General features: G+C 40.9%; 1 protein-coding gene across 1 annotated transcript in view; it reads right to left on the bottom strand.

Annotated features, from left to right (window-relative positions):
• The window catches only part of LOC132346790 (collagen alpha-1(I) chain), a 70,310-nt gene that overhangs the window by 33,802 nt on the left and 11,025 nt on the right, over positions 1 to 25,483 (bottom strand). The window contains exons 2-3 of the mRNA XM_059892310.1: positions 8,970 to 9,036; positions 7,864 to 8,017 (exon numbers count right to left, since the gene is read on the bottom strand). Coding sequence (XP_059748293.1) covers positions 9,003 to 9,036 — 34 coding nt within the window. The 3' untranslated portion in view covers positions 7,864 to 8,017; positions 8,970 to 9,002. The remainder of the gene's footprint in view (positions 1 to 7,863; positions 8,018 to 8,969; positions 9,037 to 25,483) is intronic.

The raw sequence follows: 25,483 nt of genomic DNA, 5'->3' as shown, positions 1-25,483 counted from the left end.
TGTATGAATAATCTCTGCCATCTGCTTTTCCAACCTCAAGTTCTATCACTCTTCACGACAAACTCTATGCAACCTCTAAGTGTGGCCTGCAGTGTTCATCCTTTGGGAAATACACCACACTCCTTTCTGCCTCCTTGCTCTTGCTCGTGCAATTGTGTGTTTTCCTATTCCACAACCTATTTTGGTTGAAATAACAATGGGAAAGAAATGCGTTACACCCTGTAAATAACTGGACGATATTTGCATTCAGAGGGTGGAAATCCAAGATGTAAATATTTCCTCTAGGGGCTAAAAGCTGAAAGAAGGAGCTCCATTTTTGTTTGAGACATGTTAATCTTGTCATTGCTCAAGGTTGCCATGGTTCCTGTTTTGGTGCTTCCAGGACTTAAGCTTAAACCACTACATCTGAACAAGTGGAAATAACCTGATTCTATTGAGACAGGGAGTCAGGCAGGGTGAGACTCTTGGGAGATAAGTCAATGCTGTAACTAGAAATATAAGCCAGGATTTTTGTGTTTCTGTGACACACCAATCCTGGCTGCCCCTGACACTGCCTATTTCTAGCTTCATGTTTTCCAGGGAATCAAGGAGCAATTTATTTTGTAAACCAGAGAGATTCTTTTCCCTTTCCTGTGACACAATTTAAATGGAAAAAAAAAAAAAGTAACCATTTGCTTCTAGTTTTCTAAACTAGTTGTCTAATTTATTAATATTAGAGTCAATTATTTCATTAGCGAGAGAGAGACTTCATTAAAAAAATAAAGATTAAGCCAATGAAAATAAAGCTATTTGACTTTGGTAAATCATACTCTTCTGTCCACTTCACAATCATTTCCAAATTCACAGTCATAGACAGAACTGTTCCTTGAACAGAAGTGAAAATTGCTTTTTTATGAGACTCACTAAGAAATGGCAACCCACTCCAGTAATCTTGCCTGGAGAATCCCAAGGACAGAGGAGACTGGCAGGCTATAGTCCATGGGGTCACAATGACTGAGCAACTAACACTAACACGAGAAGTCATTTCTAGTGACATTTAAGTACTTTCTTAGAGACTTTTGGTTGCTGCAGTATACAGGAAATAACCAGCATTATAATATGGGAATATTGCTCATTGTTCTTCATTGCTTTCAATGGTCACAAGATTTCAAATTTAATGATTGCATAGATCATTTTATGAAGCTTTCTTTTGCAGATTTAAAGTAAGAAGATGCATAATATTATCTTCTTTCTAACCATCATTCTAAGTTGAATTCAGATAGACTATCCAGAAGCTTATGCAAATTCATCAGCATTTCATCATTTATTATCTTCACCAACAATATTTTATTGATATTTGCTGACACTTCATCAATGTCCCTAAGGCATATGAGGATAAATCAGGTGTACATTTGTATGGACTAGGAATATTCTCTGTTCTTAAAGGGTAAATAATTCGTGAAAGGTTGTTTCTTGCCAGCTGTATCAGGTTTTTAGGTAAGGAAGTGAGAGATGAGAATATTTTCATGTGAAATAGAAAATCTGAAACTCTCAGGTTAGGTTTTGAAAACTCTGATTCCCTTAGTTTGAAGGAAGGATAAAGTAGAAGACATTTAAATGAGCCAAGGACTTCCAAAATGTACACTTCAGTTTCACCTTCTCTGTATCATTCCTATGCCTTCTCTTCCAAGGCAAATACTATTGCTTAGGACACCCGAGGAACAATTAGGGCACCAATGAATCTCTATATTAGATAATTTCTTATAAACTGAGTTTTAACTCATGACCGCCCTTAATTTCTAAATACATTCTTGCTTATTAATATCTATGTTAATTTAAACATACATGGGGACTTCACTGGTGGTCCTGTGGTTAAGAATCTGCCTTTCAATCTAGGGGATATGGGTTCGATCTCTGGTCAGGAAACTAAGATCCTACATGCCATAGGGCGACTAAGCCTGTGCACCATAACTACTGAGCCTGCATGCTGCAATGCAGATCCAGTGCAGCCAAAAATAAATAAATAAAAATAAACATACATGCCTGCTAAATCTCATGGAAACAGAGTCTTAGACGATGAACAAGGTATGTTGCCAAGGCAAAGTTGCCAACTACAGGGTGGGACTGTTCTCAAAAGAAGGTCAAGTCCAGAAAAGTACCCATGAACCAAGTCTCTGGGACCCTCTAGTATGCGCTGGATACCAGTGATAAAACATGGAAGTAATAGCAACCCGTTACGCTTCCAAAATTTCATCAGATAATGACATCTTCCTTGGATTCAAAACTACAATGGCTTCAAACACTATGGTTGCCAACTTTTCAATTAACAGATTGATGGGTATATTGAAAAACTGGGCTGCTCTCAAGTGGTAATCTCACTAATGAATATTATGCTTGATAAATTAATTCTGAGGCTTAATTTCCAGTGTGGAATGGAAAACAATGAGAAAACAAAAATGAAATGACAATAGCACAAGATAGATTTCAAAGGAATAGTTTGTAGCCTCTCCTATAGAAGAGGGTAAGAAGAAATAGGTATTTCCAAAAATGTAGCAGGTGACATAAGAAGACGAGCTCATCAGTTTGCCTTGACTGGCATGGAATGTCGTCTCACACATGCACATGACTTGGGTGCAAAAGCTTTTTGTTCATGATGGTTTTACTGCTATCCCTGCATGACTCAGTCAATTACATGTGATGCTCCTGCTGCTGCTGCTAAGTCGCTTCAGTCGTGTCCGACTCTGTGTGACCCCATAGACGGCAGCCCACCAGGCTCCCCCATCCCTGGGATTCTCCAGGCAAGAACACTGGAGTGGGTTGCCATTTCCTTCTCCAATGCATGAAAGTGAAAAGTGAAAGTAAAGTCGCTCAGTCGTGCCCGACTCTCAGCGACCTCATGGACTGCAGCCCACCAGGTTCCTCCGTCCATGGGATTTTCCAGGCAAGAGTACTGGAGTGGGCTGCCATTGCCTTCTCCGTTAATGTGCTTTTTCCATAGAAATGTCTATAAGAATGTTTAATTTGAATTTTCCAGAACAATAGTCTAATGGCTAACAAGGCCTCACACCCTTTGAGTGGTGCCCAGGGAACGCCTATTCCTGATTGTGGTTGATAACTGACCACTAGGTTTAATATTTTCCCAATTTCTTTACTTTTCTTATTCTACTGCCCCCCACACCCCCACCTTTTTTCAATTTTATGTCATATACAGATTGGGGTAAAACACTTTACAAATTATTTCTGGTTTAATATTTCTCATTTTCAAATGTGCTTTTCAGACTTTAATTAAACCAAGTCTCCCTAGGGGGCTACTAGGAAGCACTGTTTTTGTCTGCTTTCCACAAAGGGACAAAGAAAAAGGAATAATAACTTCAGACAGTAAAAGTGGACAGAGACAATAAAGAAGAAACTCTCCTGACTGTTTCTGAATTTAGAAGCTTTTCTGTGTTTCCTCAGAGCTCAATTCATACTATTATGCCTTTTAGGAAAATCTGATTCCTTGAAGAGGTTGATAGGTATTATATTCTATTTCATAATATGAGGGAAAATATCACTTACTTAACTTTTTATAGGTGTAATATCACATACAAAGTAAAATTAAAAAATATGTCTTCCTTCAGCTTATTTTTTAGACAAAAATTATTATTTATTATGAAGCAATAAGATCATTACTTTTCAGCTTTGGGCAAAATTCATTCATAATTAGGCCAAAAATAATTATAATTTTACATACTGTCTTTTAAGTCATATAATTTGATAATCTTGTATTAGAAAATTTTATTGAGACAATTTAAAATACAAGAATTTTGGGAACTTCTCTGGTTATCCAGTGGCTAATACTCTGCTCCCAGTGCAGGGGGCCTGGGTTCAATCCCTCGTCAGGGAAGCAGATAATCACATGCCACAACTGAGACTGCAAGTGTAACTAAAGATTCCATGTGCTGCAAAGAAGACCTGGCACACCAAATTAATAAAAAAAAATTTATTGTTGTACTTTACATATACATACACACATATGTGTGTGTGTGTGTGTGTAACCAGTTTGTCTTTAAAATGCAGCCACTTAGTTTTGACTGCATTTACTGAGGCCAAAGAGAACATTTGCAATCAGCATATATTAAAAACAATCTTAGAAAACTTGTGGAAGAATAATAAAGTAGATCTTTGAAGAAGCACTTATCCTTTCTTCCAAATTCCACAGCAAGGTAAAGAGAAGTTTATTTTTAAAGGCAGATGCTGTCGATTTTTTTTACAGAAAGTGCTAGAGTTCCCCCGCTTGAGGTGTTGTTATTGTTGTTCAGTCACTATGTCGTGTCTGACTCTTTACAACCCCACGGACTGCAGCATGCCTGGCATCCTCGTCCGTCACAATTTCTCAGAGTTTGCTCAAATACATGCTCATTGAGTCCATTAGGCAATCTAATCATCTCATCCTCTATTGTCCCCTTCTCTTGGCCTCAATTTTCGCCAGCATCAGGGTCTTTTCCCATGATTTGGCTCTTCGCATCAGGTGGCCAAAGCAGTGGAACATCAGCATCAGTCCTTCCAATGAAAATTCAGGACTGATTTCCTTTAGGATGGACTGGTTGGATCTTCTTGCAGTCCAAGGGACTCTCAAGAGTCTTCTCCAGTACCACAATTCAAAAGCATCTATTCTTTGGTACCCAGCCTTCTTTATGGTCCAGCTCTCTCTATCTGTTCACGACTAGTGGAAAAAGCATAGATTTGACTGTGCAGACTTTTGCTGGCAAAGTAATGTCTCTATTTTTAACACAGTATCTAGGTTTGTCAAAGCTTTTCTTCCAAGGAGTCTTAATTTCACGGCTGCAGTCACTGTCCACCATGATTTCGGAGCCCAAGAAAATAAAATCTGTCACTGCTCCCAATTTTTCTTCTTCTATTTGCTGTGAAGTGATGGGACTAGATGCCATCATCTTAGTGTTTTGAATGATGGCTTAGTTTTAAGCCAATTTTTTCACTCTCCTCTATCATCTCTTCAAGAGTCTCTTTAGTTGCTCTTCAATTTTGGCCATTAGAATAGTGTCATCTGCATATTTGAGGTTGTTGATAGTTCTCTTGGCAATCTTGATTCCAGCTTATGAGTCTTCCAGTCCAAAATTTTGCATGATGTACTCTGCATATAAGTTAAATAAGCAGGGTGGCAATATAAAGCCTTGATGTATTCCTTTCCCAAATTGGAACCAGTCTGTTGTTCCATGTCTGGTTCTAACTGTTGCTTCTTGGCCAGCATACAGATTTCTCAGGAGACAGGTAAGGCGGTCTGGTATTCCCATCTCTTTAAGAATTTTCCATAGTTTGTTGTGATCCACATTGTCAATTTCCTTGCTTTTTCTTTGATCCAACGAATGTTGGCTATTTGATCTCTGGTTCCTCTGCTTTTTCTAAACCCAGCTTGTACACCAGGAAGTTCTCGGTTCATGCACTGCTGAAACTTATATTGAAGGATTTTGAGCATAACCTTATTAGCATGTGAAATGAGCACAATTGTTCAGTAGTTTGAGCATTCTTTGGCACTGCCCTTCTTTGGGATTGGAATGAAAACCGACCTTTTCTAGTCCTGTGGCCACTGCTGAGTTTTCCAAATTTGCTGACATATTGAGTGAAGTACTTTAACGGCATCATCTTTTAGGATTTGAAATAGCTCAGCTGGAATTCCATCATCTCCACTAGCTTTGTTTGTAATAATGCTTCCTAAAGTCCATTTGACTTCATACTCCAGGATGTCTGGCTCTAGGTGAGTGACCACACCATCATGGTTATACAAGTCATTAGGATTTTCTTTTTTTTTTGGTAGAGTTCTTCTGTGTATTCTTAATTTCATCTGCTTCTGTTAGGTCCTTACTGTTTCTGTCCTCTATCACGCCCATCCTTTTAATGTTCCCTTGATATGTCCAAGTATCTTGAAGGGATCTCTAGTCTTCCCATTCTTTTAACTCTACTTCTTTGCATTGTTCATTTAAGAAATCAAAAAAAGAGGGGATATATACGTATACATGTATATGTATATTGGATTTCCTTCCCATTTAGGGGGGTGATATAATTTTTATGTTAGGGTCTCTGCTAAAGAAGCAGAGCAATGGCAAAAGTTCCAGCCAACATAACAAGTTTTAAAGGGCAAGGAAAAGGAAGAGACAAGAAAGACAGAGAAGATAAAGGAGAAATGAAGAGAGGAAAACATACAAAAGGAGAAGAAAAAGAATTGAATGGGAAGGGGAGGGAATGGTACTCATTGGTTTTGTTGTTGTTGTTGTTGTTGTTGTTGTTATTTTGGGTTTATTTCTTTTAGCTTTCAGTCCACGTTCTTTCAGTAATAGCATCCTCCGTTTATCCTTTGCGATTACATCCTCCCATTCAGATACTGTCTGGTGGGACTATTGTTCAGAAGGGGGGTGCCTTCCCCCAACCAAGGAAAGAAGAGTTGACCCTAGTTAAGCCAGTCAAACCCTCTCTCTTTGGAATCTGAACTATTGCTTCTAGATGCAGCTGTTGAGACTTTCATGCTGTGGAGACTCATGTGAGCTGCTTGGTTCAGTCCCTTCCAACACTGGATCTTCAGTCTTCTCTCTGCAATCCTTTGAGCTTCCCGACTTTGCCTGATAAATTTCTTTCTTTCTTTCCTTTTTTTTTTTTGACCTTGCTACTCAGCATATGGAACTTCCCTGCCTAGGGATCGAACCATTGCCCCCTGCATTGGAAGCATGGAGTCTTAACCACTGGACCACGAAGGAATTCCCAATAAATTTCTTTCTTGCTTAGATTTACCAGAGGCAATTACTGTTGCTTGCAACCAAAGAACTCTACCTGGTACAGTCGAGGAAGAAGATAAGTGAAAATACATGTGGAAAATAAGATCTGAGTGAGATCCACTGAGAATATATTTTCACATCCTGAATCCGTAGGTACTGGGGAAAACAATTTTAGCTTAAACCTGAAAAAGATGTGCAAATTTGTATTCAATCATTGCAGCTCTCTAGAAGCACATATAATCACACTGTAAAGTAGCGAAGGGTTTCTAAAAGGTGAGGGTAATATTCTCTTTCAAGGATAACCTACTGCAAGATTGACATCACAATTTTGAGCAATGAAAAGAGAATGTGCTTCCTGCAAGGCAGAGGTTTACCTCTGTTTTTACTGTGTAAGATCTTTGTGTCTTTGATGATTTCACATCTCTGGCATGACTAAAGGATTTTTCAATTCAAATCGAACTCCTTCAACTTAGCTAGTCCCTCCCACCTCCCCCACTTGCCCCCTGGGATTCTTTCTTTTCACTGCCAAGGATTAAATTCTCTGTGAAAGCCATGAAGGCAATAGAAATCTGTACGAGAAATGAGACACAAAACTGTCCGAAAAGAGAGATGCAAGCCCAAAGCTTGAGTGAGAAAAATAATAGAACTCTTATTCATACTGGAAAAAAGTCTAGTTTCAAACCGAGTTTTTTTATTGACTTTTTTTTGTCCAGAAAAGTATCATTATTTATGAATAAGAAACGGTTATTCTTCTGCTTTACCAAAGATGCTAAGTTTTGCATGTTTTAAACGCCAAACATATCCATAGAAAACGGCTTGCTGCCAGTTTCTGGTGAGCAGGCCAGACTTTCACAGAGCAGCCCAGATGTAGCAGCTCTGTGTTGACGGGTGAGCGATTCAAGACAGGAGGCTGAATTAGAACTGATCCTGCCTGAGATGCTGGTTTTATTGGGTCATAGCTTGGTGATCGGAACGCAACCTCCCATGCCTACAGCAGCACAGATCCATTGCTCCCTCCTCACACTACACGCATGAAAGACACAGTGCTGTTAGCAATGTGGAAACATCAGATGTGATGAGTACAGATGAAAACGACACTGTAGATCGGAACTATTACCTTGTTATTTCTTCAGTCCTTACTCTCTCCCCAGTGGCTCAGAAGGCAAAGAATCTGTCTGAAGTGCAGGAGACCAGGGTTTGATCCCTGGGTTGGGAAGATGCCCTGGAGAAGGAAAACAGCAACCCACTCCAGTATTCTTTCCTGGGAAATCCTATGGACAGAGGAGCCTGGTGAGCTATAGTCCATGGGGTCGCAAAGAGTCAGACACAACTGAGCAACTAACACTTTCACTTTTTTTTCACTCTCTCCACCTCACATATGAAATATATTCCATTAATTTTACATTTTTTTAATTAAAAAAATATATATGTATGTATTTGGCTGCACCGGGTCTTCAATCTTCCTTGTGGCATGTGGGATCTTTAGGTGTGGCATGAAAACTCTTAGTTCCAACTTGTGGGATCTGGTTCCCTGGCCAGGAATTGCACCCAGGCCCCCTGCATTGGAAGCACAGAGTCTTAGCCACTGGACCACCAGGGAGGAACCATTACATTAATTTTATATCCTTGTAATTGGTGTGTGGAGCCATAAGTTGTGCCCAACTCAACTAAAGAGATTGCCAGTTTAGACATGATGATGAGGGGGTTCATAAAAGAATGATATATTATCAGAACTGTATCATCTCATTTTCTGTCTGTTAACCCAAAAGCTCACCAAAAGCCTGAGGCTGAATAAAACGGAATATGATCAATTGACAAGAATTTCACTCTATATATTAACTCTCTTAAAATAGTCCCTTGAAAATGTCTTTCCTTTACGTTTATTTGATATGGGAATTTGTTGTTGTTTTATGTTCGCTCACACATTTTTGCTCTGTGTGACAAAAATGAGCTTGGGGGAAAAATCACAGATTATTATGTCAGGGCTCCCAAATGGTTAGATGACCCTACCCTCCCCCCCCAGAAAATAACCCTAAGAGTTCTTTGTTTTTCTTATAATTGCTCAGGCTTTAATTCTATTGAAAAATGACTAGAAAAGCCAATCTATGAAACAACTCTTTAGTATTTGATAAATGAGTCAGTCTGATGGGCCTCCACGGTCACATCAGTCATGCTTCTCAGTTAACACTGCATATTTTCACATGGGACAGTCATTATACAAACCTTTCGACACGATAGGACTTCAGTCATTCTGTCTCATTTCCCAGAAGGAAGAATAATGGAATAAAGCCTGAAGAGGCAAAAGAAAAAGGAAAGTGTATTACACACACACACACACTTCTTTCTAACCTATATGTCTTTGCAACTTAATTTGTTACAAAGAGCTACTATGGCCTATGAAGTGGCCCAGAAAAGCATACAGGAGACATTTATTGCTAAATCCTCAGAACACTTTAATGAGATAGCAGGAGATATTCTGCTAAATAATAATATTATTATTTAGCCCTTAATGATTGGGAAAATTAAGCAAAGTGAGGCTGAAAAATATACCTGATATTATACTACCAATCTGATTTAAAAGGCCAGAACTTGCTTAAATAACCTTGTTTGGGAAAATGAGTCTAAGCAGAGAGTGACCTGGACCAGTAGCTGCCATGTGGATCCATATGTTATTTCCATTCTATTCTAAATAGCACTGCTTTCAACCATAGACTAAGAGAGCTCTGGTACCTCCCAGGAGAAATCAGACTGTCAGGCCTCTCCCTTGGATTACTGTGCACCCCCCGGTGCCCCCCTGCACACACAAGCCCCCACACTTGTGCTCTCTACACAAACCTACCAGCTGCCCACCAGAAAACCAGAAAAAAGGTGCTTCAAGACAGGGCTGGAAGGGAAGGCTTCTTGTGGATGGACAACCCTTAGCAGCCATACGAACCCTTCAACAAAATCATCCCTTTGGCTTCACTTCCAAGTTTTGGCTCTGATTCAGATAAATACACAAAACATACATGTTTTGCAGAAAACATAAAAAATACACAGAAATCTTTTTTTTAAATTATTCATAATCTCACTACCCAGAGTGATATCTGTCAATATTTTGGGATAGTGTAAAACAAAAAATGTTTAAATAGTCATTTGGGTTCCCACTGTACTTAGAATTCTTCTTAATATTTTATTTATTTATTTGGCTACATTGGGACTTAGTTGCTGCACACAGGATCTTCCTAGTGGCTCGAGCTCACTAGCTGTGGCACTCAGGCTTAGTTTCTCTGCATCCATGTGAGATCTTAGTTCCCCAACCAGGAATTGAACCCACATAGCACTGGCAACCCACTCCAGTACTCTTGCCTGGAAAATCCCATGGATGGAGGAGCCTGGTGGGCTGCAGTCCACGGGGTTGCTAAGAGTCAGACACGACTGAATGACTTCACTTTCACTTTTCACTTTCATGCATTGGAGAAGGAAATGGCAACCCATTCCAGTGTTCTTGCCTGGAGAATCCCAGGGATGGGGGAGCCCGGCGGGCTGCTGTCTACGGGGTCACACAGAGTCGGACACGACTGAAGCGACTTAGCAGCAGCAGCAGCAGCAGCCCTGCACTGCAAGGCAGATTCTTAACCAGGAAGCCCCTGTACTTGCAATTTTGAGTTCTGCTTTATTTTATCTTATTTTTTTGAAACTTTATATTGTGAGCATTCTTGTATCATAAAGCATTCTTTGTAATCACCACACACATCTAGTGCATAAAAAATAATGATTATAGAGATCAAGGAGATACCACAAAGCCAAAGGGGGGAAAAATAAACAATCTTAAAGCTGAAGATGAAAGAATGATTGTTCCTATTACTAATTTTCAAATCCTAAAGGGGAAAAATGTTCAAGAAAAAAATTAGAAACTAGTAAAATAAGAATGACATTACTTTGATCAACATATAAAATAATGAAAAGATAGCAAAGGCATAATATATAAATATTGAAACTGAGCAGGGCCCTGTGGGGCTCCCAGGCACCGAAGCTTTTCCATTTCCCATTTCTTGTGGGCAAGACTCTAGCCTCCATGGCTTTCCCTAAGTTCCAAAGGGCAGATTGTAACAGTTGCTAATCAGGGGAGGAGCAGCCAAGAAGCCACCGAGGCAAGATTAAAGGGACTAGAGAAGTTCATCAAGATTGGGAGACCCCCGACCTGAGACAAGATTAAGGGAGTGCAAGCCCTTGTTGTTGTTTAGTCGCTCAGTCATGTCCAACTCCTGGCAACCTCGTGGACTGCATGCAGCACAACAGGCTTCCCTGTCCATCACCATCTCCTGGAGCTTGCTCAAATTCACGTCCATTGAGTCAGTGATGCCATCAAACCCTCTCATCCTCTGTTGTCCTCTTCTCCTCCTGCCTTCAACCTTTTCCAGCATCAGGGTCTTTTCTACTGAGTCGGGTCTTCGTATTAGGTGGCGGTATTGGAGCTTCAGCTTCAGCCTTGCTCACACACTAATCTTGTCAGAGGCCCCACTTATGAATCATTGTTATAAAGTTCAGTTCAGTGCAGTTGCTCAGTCGTGTCTGACTCTTTGCGACCCCATGAATTGCAGCATGCCAGGCCTCCCTGTCCATCACTAACTCCCGGAGTTCACTCAAGCTCATGTCCATCGAGTCGGTGATGACATCTAGCCATTTCATCCTCTGTCGTCCCCTTCTCCTCCTGCCCCCAATCCCTCCCAGCATCAGAGTCTTTTCCAATGAGTCAACTCTTCGCATGAGGTGGCCAAAATATTGGAGTTTCAGCTTCAGCATCAGTCCTTCTAAAGAACACCCAGGGCTGATCTCCTTTAGAATGGACTGGTTGGATCTCCTTGCAGTCCAAGGGACTCTCAAGAGTCTTCTCCAACACCACAGTTCAAAAGCATCAATTCTTCGGTGCTCAGCTTTCTTACCAGTCCAACTCTCACATCCATACATGACCACTGGAAAAACCATAACCTTGACTAGATGGAACTTTGTTGGCAAAGTAATGTCTCTGCTTTTGAATATGCTATCTAGGTTAATTCTAACGTTCCCAAGGAGTAAGTGTCTTTTAATTTCATGGCTGCAATCACCATCTGCAGTGATTTTGGATCCCCCAAAAATGAATTCTGACACTGTTTTCACTGTTTCCCCATCTATTTCCCATGAAGTGATGGGACCAGATGCCATGATCTTCATTTTCTGAATGTTTAGCTTTAAGCCAACTTTTTCACTCTCCACTTTCACTTTCATCAAGAGGCTTTTTAGTTCCTCTTCACTTTCTGCCATAAGGGTGGTGTCATCAAGAGTTGTTACGTTGTTATAAAACCCATCCTCAAATCCTCCCAGGTTGAGACACATAGTTTTTTGAGGCAGGAGCCTGATGTATCTCCCTTTGCCTGGTGAAGTAGTAAAGCTATTCTTTTCTACTTCATCCAAAACTCTGTCTCCAGGAATTGATTTGCTCTGATGTACAAAGAGGCTGAGCTTTCAGTAATACTATTGTTAGGGGATGCACACTGACTGAAACGGCCCACCCTGGCCAGTCATCCTAGTAACCATTTGCATTAGTCATTTTATGACAGAAAGTCCTGGTAAGGAACACGGAACTAATAAGCCATCACCAACAGGGAGAGTTCAGTTCAGTTCAGTTCAGTCACTCAGTTGTGTCTGACTCTTTGCGACCCCATGGATTGCAGCACGCCAGGCCTCCATGTCCATCACCAACTCCCAGAGCTTACTCAAACTCATGTCCATTGAGTCAGTGATGCCATCCAACCATCTCCTCTGCTGTCCCCTTCTCCTCCCATCTTCAATCTTTCCCAGCATCAGAATCTTTTCCAATAAGTCAGTTCTTCACATCAGGTGACCACAGTATTGGAGTTTCAGCTTCAGTCCTTCCAATGAATATTCAGGACAGATTTCCTTTAGGATGGACTGGTTGGATCTCCTTGCAGTCCAAGTGACTGTCAACAGTCTTCTCCAACACTACAGTTCAAACGCATCAATTCTTCAGCGCTCAGCTTTCTTTACAGTCCAACTCTCACATCCATACATGACTATTGGAAAAACCACATCTTAGACTAGACGGATCTTTGTTGGCCACGTAGTGTCTCTGCTTTTTAATGGGCTGTCTAGGTTGGTCATAACTTTTCTTCCAAGGAGCAAGTGCTCAGAGATGCTCGGAGGGCTCAAACTTTGTGTGCACCAGGACCCAGAGACGCCACAGAGACTGAGACAGAACTGTGTTTGAGTGTCTCCTGCAGAGTTACAGGTCAGCAGTGGACTGCTGCAGGGGTAGGGGCTTTGGGTGCAGTGGCCTCGGTATGGCATAAGCCCTCTTGGAGGAGGTCACCGTTAACCCCACCACAGAGCCGCCAGAACTTACACAGGCCTGGGGAGACAGACTCTTGGAGGGCACAGAGAGAACCTTGTGCACCAGGCCCCAGGAGAAAGGAGCAGTGACCCCACAAGAGACTGACCCAGACTTGCCTGTGAGCATCCAGGAGTCTCCGGCAGAGGCATGGGTCAGTGGTGGCCTGCTGTGGGGTTGGGGGCACCGAGTGTAGCAGTGCAGGCACGGGACCTTTTGAAGGAGGTCACCATTATCTTCATTACCTCCACCATAATTTGGCCCCAGGTATTTTCCAGGCAAGAATACTGGAGTGGGTGGCCATTTCCTTCTCCAGAAATATCAGGGAGGGAACACAGCCCCACTCATTAACAGATAATTGGATTAAAATTTACTAAGCATGGCCTCACCCATCAGAACAAGACCCAGTTTCCCCTCAATCAGTCTCTCCTATCAGGAAGCTTCCATAAGCCTCTTATACTTCCCCATCAGAGGGCAGACAGACTGAAAACCACAATCACAGAAAACTAACCAATCTGATCACATGTACCACAGCCTTGTTTAACTCAATGGAACTATGAGCCATGCCATGTAGGCACACCCAAGACGGACAGGTCTTGGTGGAGAGTTCTGACAAAACGTGGTCCACTGGAGAAGGGAATGGCAAACCACTTCAGTATTCTTGCCTTGAGAACCCCATGAACAGTATGAAAAGGCAAAAAGATAGGATACTGAAAGATGAACTCCCCAGGTCAGTAGGTACCCAATATGCTACTGGAGAAGAGTGGAGAAAAAACTCCAGAAAGAATGAAGAGACAAAACCAAAGCAACAACACCTAGTTGTGGATGTAACTGGTGATGGAAGTAAAGTCTGATGCTGTAAAGAGCAATATTGCATAGGAAGCTGGAATATTAGGTCCATGAATGAAGGTAAATTGGAAGTGGTCAAACAGGAGATGGCAAGAGTGAACATCAACATTTTAGGAATCAGCGAACTAAAATGGACTGAAATGAGTGAATTTAACTCAGATGACCATTATATCTACTACTGTGGGCAAGAATTCTTTAGAAGAAATGGAGTAGTCATCATAGTCAACAAAAGAGTCTGAAATGCAGTACTTGGATGCAATCTCAAAAACGACAGAATGATCTCTGCTCATTTCCAAGGCAAACCATTCAATGTCATGATAATCCAAGTCTATGCCCTGACCAGTAATGCTGAAGAAACTGAAGTTGAACAGTTATATGAAGACCTACAGGACCTTCTAGAACTAACACCTGAAAGAGACGTCCTTTTCATTACAGGGGACTGGAATGCAAAGGTAGGAAGTCAAGAAATACCTGGAGTAACAGGCAAATTTGGCCTTGGAGTACAGAATGAAGCAAGGCAAAAGCTAATAGAGTTTTGCCAAGAGAACACACTGGTCATAGGGAGAGATCAGGATCAAAAGGAGACACCATGTGTCCAACCACCTCCCAGAATCCTTCTCTCTGGCATCCATCTTGGCTGAGTGATGCATGCCCCACCAGGAAGGACTCTAAGTCAGAATGATTGGCTAAAGACCACCTGGAAACTAATCCCATCACCATAAGACCCGAGACTGCAAGCCAGGACTGTGGCAGAGCAGTCCTCCTTGGTTCCCTTACCCTACTGCTCTCCATCTGGGCGCCCCTTCCCAATAAATCTCTTGCTTCATCAGCACAAGTGCCTCCTCGGACAATACACTTCTAAGTGTTAGACAAGAGCCCACTTCCGGGCCCTGGAAGGTGTCCCCCTTCCTGCAACACTATCAAGAAAATAATTATTATTGTGCAGCACCAAATTATATTGGTAAGGTTAATTAAGGTAGTTTTATTAAATAATAAAGGCTTTCCAGGTGGTGCTAGTGGTAAAGAACCTGTCTGCCAATGGAGAGACATCAGAGGCATGGGTTTAATCCCTGGGTTGGGAGGATCTCCTGGAGGAGGGCATGGCATCCACTCCAGGATTCTTGCCTGGAGAATCCCAAGGACAGAGGAGCCTGGTGGCCTACAGGCCACAGGGTCACAAAGAGTTGGACAGAATTCAAGTGACTTAGCACGCACACATTAAATAATGAAAGGGAAAGGCCTACATTTTAAAAAGATGCCTAGAGAAAATATGCATAAAGGATCTCATTATTTGTGAGTACGGTATTACTATTTTTTTTTAATTGACTAGTATATTTGTTTATTTTTGGCTGTGCTGGGTCTTCGTTGCTGCGTGGGCTTTCTGTAGTTGTGGTGAGCAGGGGCCACTCTCGCTGCAGTTCACAGACTTCTCATTGCAGTGGCTTTTCTTGTTGTGGACAATGGCTGCAAGCTCATGCGCTTCAATAGTTGTGGTGCACGGGCTTAGTAGCTCCACACCTGTGGGATCTTCAGGGACTAGGCATCAAACCCATGTCTCCAGCATTGGCAGGTGGATTCTTAATCACTGGACCACCAGGGAAGTCCTGAGTATGATATTTTTAACAGAGCACTGCAACTTCTGACATGAGATTTCCTACGTGAGCTTTATGAGGACTTAGGAAAAAAAGGTGGACAGTATGTTAATCAGATCAGATCAGATCAGTCGTTCAGTCCTGTCCGACTCTTTGCGACCCCATGAACTGCAGCACACCCGGCCTCCCTGTCCATCACCAACTCCCAGAGTTCACTCAGACTCACCTCCATCGAGTCAGTGATGCCATCCAGCCATCTCATCCTCTGTCGTCCCCTTCTCCTCCTGCCCTCAATTCCTCCCAGCATCAGTCTTTTTCAATGAGCCAACTCTTCGCATGAGGTGGCCAAAGTACTGGAGTTTCAGCTTTAGCATCATTCCTTCCAAAGAAATCCCAGGGCTGATCTCCTTCAGAATGGACTGGTTGGATCTCCTTGCAGTCCAAGGGATTCTCAAGAGTCTTCTCCAACACCACAGTTCAAAAGCATCAGTTCTTCGGCGCTCAGCCTTCTTCACAGTCCAACTCTCACATTCATACATGACCACAGGAAAAACCATAGCCTTGACTAGACGAACCTTTGTTGGCAAAGTAATGTCTCTGCTTTTGAATATGCTATCTAGGTTGGTCATAACTTTCCTTCCAAGGAGCAAGCGTCTTTTAATTTCATGGCTGCAGTCACCATCTGCAGTGATTTTGGAGCCCAGAATAATGAAGTCTGACACTGTTTCCACTGTTTCCCCATCTATTTCCCATGAAGTGGTGGGACCGGATGCCATGATCTTCGTTTGCTGAATGTTGAGCTTTAAGCCAACTTTTTCACTCTCCACTTTCACTTTCATCAAGAGGCTTCTGAGTTCCTCTTCACTTTCTGCCATAAGGGTGGTGTCATCTGCATATCTGAGGTTATTGATATTTCTCCCAGCAATCTTGATTCCAGCTTGTGTTTCTTCCAGTCCAGCGTTTCTCATGATGTACTCTGCATATAAGTTAAATAAACAGGGTGACAATATACAGCCTTGACAAACTCCTTTTCCTATTTGGAACCAGTCTGCTGTTCCATGTCCAGTTCTAACTGTTGCTTCCTGACCTGCATACAAATTTCTCAAGAGGCAGATCAGGTGGTCTGGTATTCCCATCTCTTGAAGAATTTTCCACAGTTTCTTGTGATCCACACAGTCAAAGGCTTTGGCATAGTCAATACAGCAGAAATAGATGTTTTTCTGGAGCTCTCTTGCTTTTTCCATGATCCAGCGGATGTTGGCAATTTGATCTCTGGTTCCTCTGCCTTTTCTAAAACCAGCTTGAACATCAGGAAGTTCATGGTTCACATATTGCTGAAGCCTGGCTTGGAGAATTTTGAGCATTACTTTACTAGCATGTGAGATGAGTTAATTGTGCGGTAGTTTGAGCATTCTTTGGCATTGCCTTTCTTTGGAATTGGAATGAAAACTGACCTTTTCCAGTCCTGTGGCCACTGCTGAGTCTTCCAAATTTGCTGGCATATTGAGTGCAGCACTTTCACAGCATCATCTTTCAGGATTTGAAATAGCTCAACTGGAATTCCATCACCTCCACTAGCTTTGTTCATTGTGATGCTTTCTAAGGCCCACTTGACTTCACATTCCAGGATGTCTGGCTCTAGGTGAGTGATCACACCATCGTGATTATCTTGGCCATGAAGATCTTTTTTGTACACTTCTTCTGTGTATTCTTGCCATCTCTTCTTAATATCTTCTGCTTCTGTTAGGTCCATACCATTTCTGTCCTTTATCGAGCTCATCTTTGCACGAAATTTTCCTTTGGTATCTCTGCTTTTCTTGAAGAGATACCTAGTCTTTCCCATTCTGTTGTTTTCCTCTATTTCTTTGCACTGATCACTGAAGAAGGCTTTCTTATCTCTTCTTGCTATTCTTTGGAACTCTGCATTCAGATGTTTATATCTTTCCTTTTCTCCTTTGCTTTTTGCTTCTCTTCTTTTCACAGCTATTTGTAAGGCCTCCCCAGACAGCCATTTTGCTTTTTTGCATTTCTTTTCTATGGGAATGGTCTTGATCCCTGTCTCCTGTACAATGTCACGAACCTCAGTCCATAGTTTATCAGGCCCTCTATCTATCAGATCTAGGCCCTTAAATCTATTTCTCACTTCCACTGTATAATCATAAGGGATTTGATTTAGGTCATACCTGAATGGTCTAGTGGTTTCCCCTACTTTCTTCAATTTAAGTCTGAATTTGGCAATAAGGAGTTCATGGTCTGAGCCACAGTCAGCTCCTGGTCTTGTTTTTGCTGACTGTATAGAGCTTCTCCATCTTTGGCTGCAAAGAATATAATCAATCTGATTTCAGTGTTGACCATCTGGTGATGTCCATGTATAGAGTCTTCTCTTGTGTTGTTGGAAGAGGGTGTTTGTTATGAGTAGTGCATTTTCTTGGCAAAACTCTATTAGTCTTTGCCCTGCTTCATTCCGTATTCCAAGGCCAAATTTGCCTGTTACTCCAGGTGTTTCTTGACTTCCTACTTTTGCATTCCAGTCCCCTATAATGAAAAGGACATCTTTTTTGGGTGTTAGTTCTAAAAGGTCTTGTAGGTCTTAATAGAACCATTCAACTTCAGCTTCTTCAGCATTACTGGTTGGGGCATAGACTTGGATTACTGTGATATTGAATGGTTTGCCTTGGAAACGAACAGAGATCATTCTTTTTGAGATTGCATCCAAGTACTGCATTTCAGACTCTTTTGTTGACCATGATGGCCACTCCATTTCTTCTGAGGGATTCCTGCCCGCAGTAGTGGATATAATGGTCATCTGAGTTAAATTCACCCATTCCAGTCCATTTCAGTTTGCTGATTCCTAGAATGTTGACATTCACTCTTGCCATCTCTTGACCACTTCCAATTTGCCTTGATTCATGGACCTGACATTCCAGGTTCCTATGCAATACTGCTCTTTACAGCATCAGACCTTGCTTCTATCACCAGTCACATCCACAGCTGGGTATTCTTTTTGCTTTGGTCCCATCCCTTCATTCTTTCTGGAGTTTTTCTCCACTGATCGCCAGTAGCATATTGGGCACCTACTGACCTGGGGAGTTTCTCTTTCAATATCCTATCATTTTGCCTTTTCATACTGTTCATGGGGTTCTCAAGGCAAGAATACTGATGTGGTTTGCCATTCCCTTCTCCAGTGGGCCACATTCTGTCAGATCTCTCCACAATGACCCGCCCGTCTTGGGTTGCCCCACAGGCATGGCTTAGTTTCATTGAGTTAGACAAGGCTGTGGTCCTAGTGTGATTAGATTCACTAGTTTTCTGTGAGTATGGTTTCAGTGTGTTTGCCCTCTGATGCCCTCTTGTAACACCTACCGTCTTATTTGGGTTTCTCTTACCTTGGGCATGGGGTATCTCTTCACGGCTGCTCCAGCAAAGCGCAGCCAATACTCCTTACCTTGTATCTCCTCGTCCAAGTATGTTAATAGCATTATGTTAATAAAAAGTTCTTAAAGAGATGGGAATATCAGACCATCTTACCTGTCTCCTGAGAAATCTGTATGCAGGTCAAGAAGCAACAGTTAGAACCAGGTGTGGAACAACAGACTGGTTCCAAATTGGGAAAAGAGTACATCAAGGCTATTTAACTTCTATGCAGAGTACATCATGCAAAATACCAGGCTGGATGAAGCACAAGCTGGAATCAAGATTGCCAGGAGAAAAATCAACAACCTCAGATATGCAGATGACACCACCCTTATGGCAGAAAGTAAAGAGAAACTGAAGAGCCTCTTGATGAAGGTGAAAGAAGAGAGTGAAAAAGTTGGCTTAAAATTCAATGTTCAGAAAACTAAGATCATGGCATCCAGTCCTATCACTTCATGACAAATAGATGGGCAAACAATGGAAACAGTGACAGACTTAATTTTCTTGGGCTCCAAAATCACTGCAGATGGTAACTGCAGCCATGAAATTAAAAGACACTTACTCCTTGGAAGGAAAGTTATGACCAACCTAGATAGCATATTCAAAAGCAGAGACATTACTTTGCCAACAAAGGTCTGTCTAGTCAAGGCTATGGTTTTTCCTGTGGTCATGTATGGATGTGAGAGTTGGACTGTGAAGAAGGCTGAGTGCCAAAGAATTGATGCTTTTGAACTGTGGTGTTGGAGAAGACTCTTGAGAGTCCCTTGGACTGCTAGGAGATCCAACCAGTCCATTCTGAAGGAGATCAGCCCTGGGATTTCTTTGGAAGGAATGATGCTAAAGCTGAAACTCCAATACTTTTGTCACCTGATGTGAAGAACTGACTCATTGGAAAAGACCCTGAAGCTGGGAAAGGTTGAAGGCAGAAGAAGGGGATGATAGAGGATGAGATGGTTGGATGGCATCATCAACTCAATGGACATGAGTTTGAGCAAGCTCTGGTAGTTGGTCATGGACAGGGAAGCCTGGTGTGCTGCAGGCCGTGGAGTCTCAAAGAGTCAGACACGACTGAGGGACTGAACTGAATTGAATTGATGTTGAATTGATGTTAACAGCAGAACTGTCCAATTCTTCCCCCTGGCCCTCACCAAAGAGTATTCTCAAGGACAAAAAAAAAAAAGTGGTAATATTTAACCTCTCACAAAATATTTTGTATTCACTGGAGATTGATCCTGATACTACCAGCCTTTCCCTTTGCTTCAGAGCTATCTCCCACTTCCCAATTACAGCCAAGGGGGTGGGCTGGACCTGCACTACAGCTGGGAGGAAAGAGCTCAGATAAAGGACTTGGAGACTGTGGTTTACTGCTAAGAGGATGGGCTGTGGAGACAACTGCATTCCAATGCCAAGTTGTCACTTGTAGCTATGTCACCTGAGGAAGTCACCCAAACGGTCTGCAACTCCATTTCCCCATTTATATAGTAGCAGTAATAAAATCTATTTCTCAACAGATGTTTCATGAAAGTTGGTTACTGTCATTTATACTTTATATTTTATGTTTTCACATATTTCTACTGTCCCTTTTTTGACCATGGAATTGTAGTTCATTTCAACAGTGATTCTGGCTTCTTGTTTTTTTGTTTCGGCTTTACTATAAATTCACTGGACTTGTGTTATGGTAAGCTGGAAAGTATCCTTCCATCCTTGTCATTTGATGTTTAATAAAGCTCATATATGGCACTAATACTACTCTTTAAACATTCATTAAACAAAAGTCCCTAAATAAACTTTTTATTCAAAGTCTAACATTGTGCTAAGCACTATGCCAAATGATGTGGCTAGAAATTAATAAATCCTGGCTGGATGAGAAGGTTAGAAAATTGTCTAAATATATTTAGAAAAAGGCTTAGGCAAATATTTTTAAAATGTATAATGGATGAGGCTAATATAAAAGTAGATTTCTAGTTGTAATATGAGTTAAAGACATTGGCTTAATTTCAAGAAGCTTTCTGATAGAGTAAAGAATATGAATTAAGAATTTGGAAAAGCAAAGTGGAGTATTAATCAGGAGATTTTGTTTTCAGCCCAGGCATTAGTGATACAATTTTGAGCAGGACATTTAATTTTTCAGGACTTTAGTTTCTTTACTTATAAAAGAGGATTTGGAGGTTACAAACTGAAAAAAAAAAAAAATCTTCTACAGAACTCATGGACTCAAGGGGAAATCACAATGGAAATGATAACATTTTTATATGTACAACAACATATCAAAACTTGGGGGTAATTAGAAAGGTAATAGTAATTAGAATGAAATGCATATGTGTAAATGAATTTATTTAAAATATAAGACAGCTTGAGCTACATGTTTAATTCATAAAACTAGGGTTAAACAAAGTAGAAAAGGAAAATAATGAAATTAACTATGGAAATTAAGGAAACAGTAGAAAAGAATAGAAATATAGATGATCAATAATACCAAAGGCTGGTTTTTGGAAATAAGCCAGACAAGGCAATTTATGGAAAGAAAATAATGGGCCAATCTCATTTAGGAATTCAGATGCAAACTTTCTGAACTGACTACTAACAAATCATGTGCAAAAATGAATGAAAAATACATTGTGATCAGAGGTAGAGCTACTATGGAAAACAATATAGCAGTTCTTCCACAAATTAAAAATAGAATCGCCATATGATCTAGCAACCCCATTTCTGGTCATATATCCAAAAGAACTCAAAGCAGGATCTCAAAGATATATCTGCATACTTATGTTCATTACAGCACTATTCACAATAGCCAAGAGGTGTAAGTAACTTAAATGTCCATAAACAGATGAGTGGATAAAGAAAAGTGGATAATTACACACAACGGACTCTTTTTTTTTTGGCTGCTCTAGGTCTTTGTTGCTGCGCTTGGGCGTTCTCTAGTTGTGGCACGCAGGCCTCTTAATGCGGTGACTTCTCTTGTTTTGGAGCACCGGCTCTAGGGCATGTGGGCTTCAGTAGTTGAAGCGTGTGGGCTTAGTTCCCCCTGAGGCATGTGGAATCTTTCTGGACCAGGGATTGAACTTTTGTCCCCTGCATTGGAAGGCAGATTCTTAACCACTGGACCACCAGGGAAGTCCCCCTAATGTACTTTTGATGGCAGACTCTCCATAATATAGTTCTTACTGTATCTGTCATGCAGACCACTCAACTCTGTATCAGGGTTATTGCCATTAGGAAATCAGCTTAGGTTTCAGCAGAAGACAGTAATGATAGAAAATGATGTTCAAGAGTTTAGGTTCTGTTATGTCTGGGCTTCCTCTTTCTTTGAAGAAGACAAGACTTCCTGTCCACCTACTCTCCTCATCCCAAATAAATAAAAATTAGGCAGCCAATTCAGAGACAAAGGTGGGTCCCTTAGAGACAAAGAGATCTGTTTACTCTTCCAGAGACCTCTCCCAGGTGCTTTCCAACCACCCAAAGGCACCAAAGAATTCTGTGTTATTTCTATTTTCACGCAGCCTTTGAAGAATTCTGTATGTGATCTCAGTACCCTTAAATAAGTTCTTGCTCCACGACTCACTCTATTACTTTTTTTTCTCCCCCCCCCTTACTTTTTGATAACCTGATTATGTCATATTTTTGCTGGTTGTAGAAGTGTGATGAGTTGACTGAAATGTATATTATAATCATTCTAGAATAGTCTAAGGTATGTAGGCAAACATGCCTTTTCTGTTCCACACTAAAAATGACTTACAATTTAGGCAAGTCCTTAATAAATGTTTGTGGGCTGAGAGACCTCAATGAAACAATAGCTTTTTTTTATTATCTTTGCTATTAGAAGAAAGCAATGACGGAATTCTTCCAAAATAGTAGATAAAGTATAGCAGACTTAGACGTCCACTTCAATAGAGTTACATGCCTAGACTTTTTCTCTTTTGGTCTAGACCAAATTGTAAATGATTTGCCATCCCTCACACACACATTGTAGTGTGGGGATGGGGGAACCCAGTGGGGTTGACTGGGAGGTTTGTGATGGTTGAAGAATGCAAACTGCTCAGGGGACAAGCATATGCAGATAATCAGGCAGTGGCTGTCCCTGAAATACTGATCAAAATGCACTTTAATTTGTGCAATAGACTTCAGGTTCTGCTCTCATCCTGTTTCCCTGTTGAAAACGGGACTCCAGTTCATGTTTTAAAAATTTCGTTTTAGCAACCTACATGTCCATTGACAGATGAATGGATAAGGAAGATATGGTACTTATGCACAATGGAATATTAGCCATAAAAAGGAACGAAAAACTTCATTTCAAAGCTTTAAAGGTGAGTCTGATAACATTGCTTTTATTTATTTTTAAACATAATCCCCCTTTCTAGTTTTTCTGCTTATGGAATGTTCTGTCACCATATAGATAATGGGCTGCCATAGAATAAAATTGATTAATGTTAAACATATGAGATACAGACATAGTTTTTTTCAGTGCTTGGCTGTTGGCTATCATGTCATTTGTCAGAGGATAAGTAGCCTCAAAGAACACTTTTGGATGTTGTTATTGTCTCCGCTTTCTGCTAAGTTTAGTATATTTCCCTGGTCTTACTAGTAATATTGCTAGATTTAGTTACACCAGGAACATAGAGGCTTTTTGCCTCCCGAACGTCTGCCATTAAAAAAAATGAACAAAAGCAAAAACCCAACAACTGAAAATTAGACAAGCAGCAAAACTCATACGTTTACTCAGAATCAATTATCATACTAAAGAGCCATAACTGCAGGTTTTCTTTACATCTGTACTGGGCACCACCATATGCTCATTCCCCAGCAGATGTATGCATCAGTGAGGCATCATGGTTTCTAAACTATCATGTTGCTATTGTGTTACATTAGAATTCTTTTTATCTAATTTCCAAAGATTCATATGGTGCCTATATGTAATTGCTGGATTAAGACATGTTTGCAATGACTTAGAAGTCTCTGGTTACCTTCAACCTGGAGGAAAAATATCTTTGGTGAAACGTGAACCAAATTGTTCTCCTGCTGCTTTCCATTTGCTCTTTGTTTACAATAAAGTTACATAAATACACCTTTGAGCCGGTGGTGAGGGTCCATGGTAAGGCTGGCCTTCTTCTGTGCCCTCATTGATACATAAAAGAGCACCGCCTAGGCAATTTTGTCCCCTTAAAAAACAGGTAGTAGATATTCAACTAATGATATTGAACTTCAGTCAGTCTTATTATTTCCTATTCCTAGTTCTAAGGAGAGCTTCCCTTTTCTCCCCCAGGTGGCTTAAAATTCAAGATTAAATATCATCTTACTAGGAAAGGGTAGGGGGGATGTAGATCTCTTAAGGCAGAGTCAGTGACTTCTAGGAAAGATGAGTGGACCCTTAGAAGAACACATTGGAAGTATGATAGCTTGTGAAGAACTTTTGTCTGAGTGTGGTGCTGACTTCCACTCTCCTCCTGTGATAAGTCCATCTTCGCTGGTTAATGAATTAAAGAAACTCCTGGGGAGGGGATTTTTGACAATGGAATTCCTTCTGGAGGATCTGTCTTTAGGCAGATAAGGGGAGTTCAGAGAAAGCCTCTTCTTGCACTTGCTGTTTTTTAAGTGCCTACAGCACAAAATATTAATATACCAAAGTAGCATATTTTGGGAGTGGTATGCCATGCTACACTTCACAATCATAAGTAAAAGGAAAAAGTGTTTCATATGGAGGCAAATGCAAAAATAATAGCAGAACCCTCATTTGGTATTAATACTTCAAAATGGAAGATTTTTTTTTAAACTATTTTATTATTTATTTATTTGGCTGCATTGGGTCAGTTGGGGCACACAGGATCTTCATTGCATCGTGCTGGATATTTCGTTGCAGCATATGGACTCTCTAGTTGTGGTGCATGGCCTCAGTAATTGCACAGGTTTAGTTGCTCCATGGCACGTGGGATCTTAGTTTCCCCGACGAAGGATGAATCCAAGTCTGCGGCATTACAAGGCAGATTCTTAACCACTAGACCACCAGGGAAGTCCCCCAAATGGAAGTTTTGACCAATGAACAGGTAGTAAGTTTTTTAGATGCGTTAATCATTTTATCTGAAATTATTCATTGTAGTCTTTGTGTGAGCTCTGTGATGAGTCATGCCAAGTTAAGTTTCTTAGATAGTAGTTCTGGAGCTCATCTGAGAGGAAGAAGCACCTGAATTCTCCATATCCTGAAGCCAGGATGTAAGGAATGAATCTCCAGAATCCACAGAGACTAAGGACCTAAGTTCTCAACAGTATTTAACATGATGCCCTATCCCTAAACAAAGGCAAAGCTATCAGAAAAGGAGATGCAGATTCAACTTGCATCTTCTTATCATTTTCACTGAACTTTGCTTCTTACAAAAAAAAAAAAAAAAATGCTTTGGGCATGATGTTCCATGAAAAAGAGTAGTCAGAAAATTATCATAAGTTTAGTTTGGGCAAGGAGAATTTTTCAGAGATCAAGTAAAGAACAGAGAAGGAAACGTAATACCATTGGATGCCCTTGA

Source organism: Bos taurus, chromosome 12 (genome assembly GCF_002263795.3).
Source record: "Bos taurus isolate L1 Dominette 01449 registration number 42190680 breed Hereford chromosome 12, ARS-UCD2.0, whole genome shotgun sequence".
Taxonomy (NCBI): domain Eukaryota; kingdom Metazoa; phylum Chordata; class Mammalia; order Artiodactyla; family Bovidae; genus Bos; species Bos taurus.
The sequence above is the reverse complement of the archived record's forward strand: the minus strand, read 5'-3'. Positions and strand labels throughout refer to the sequence as shown.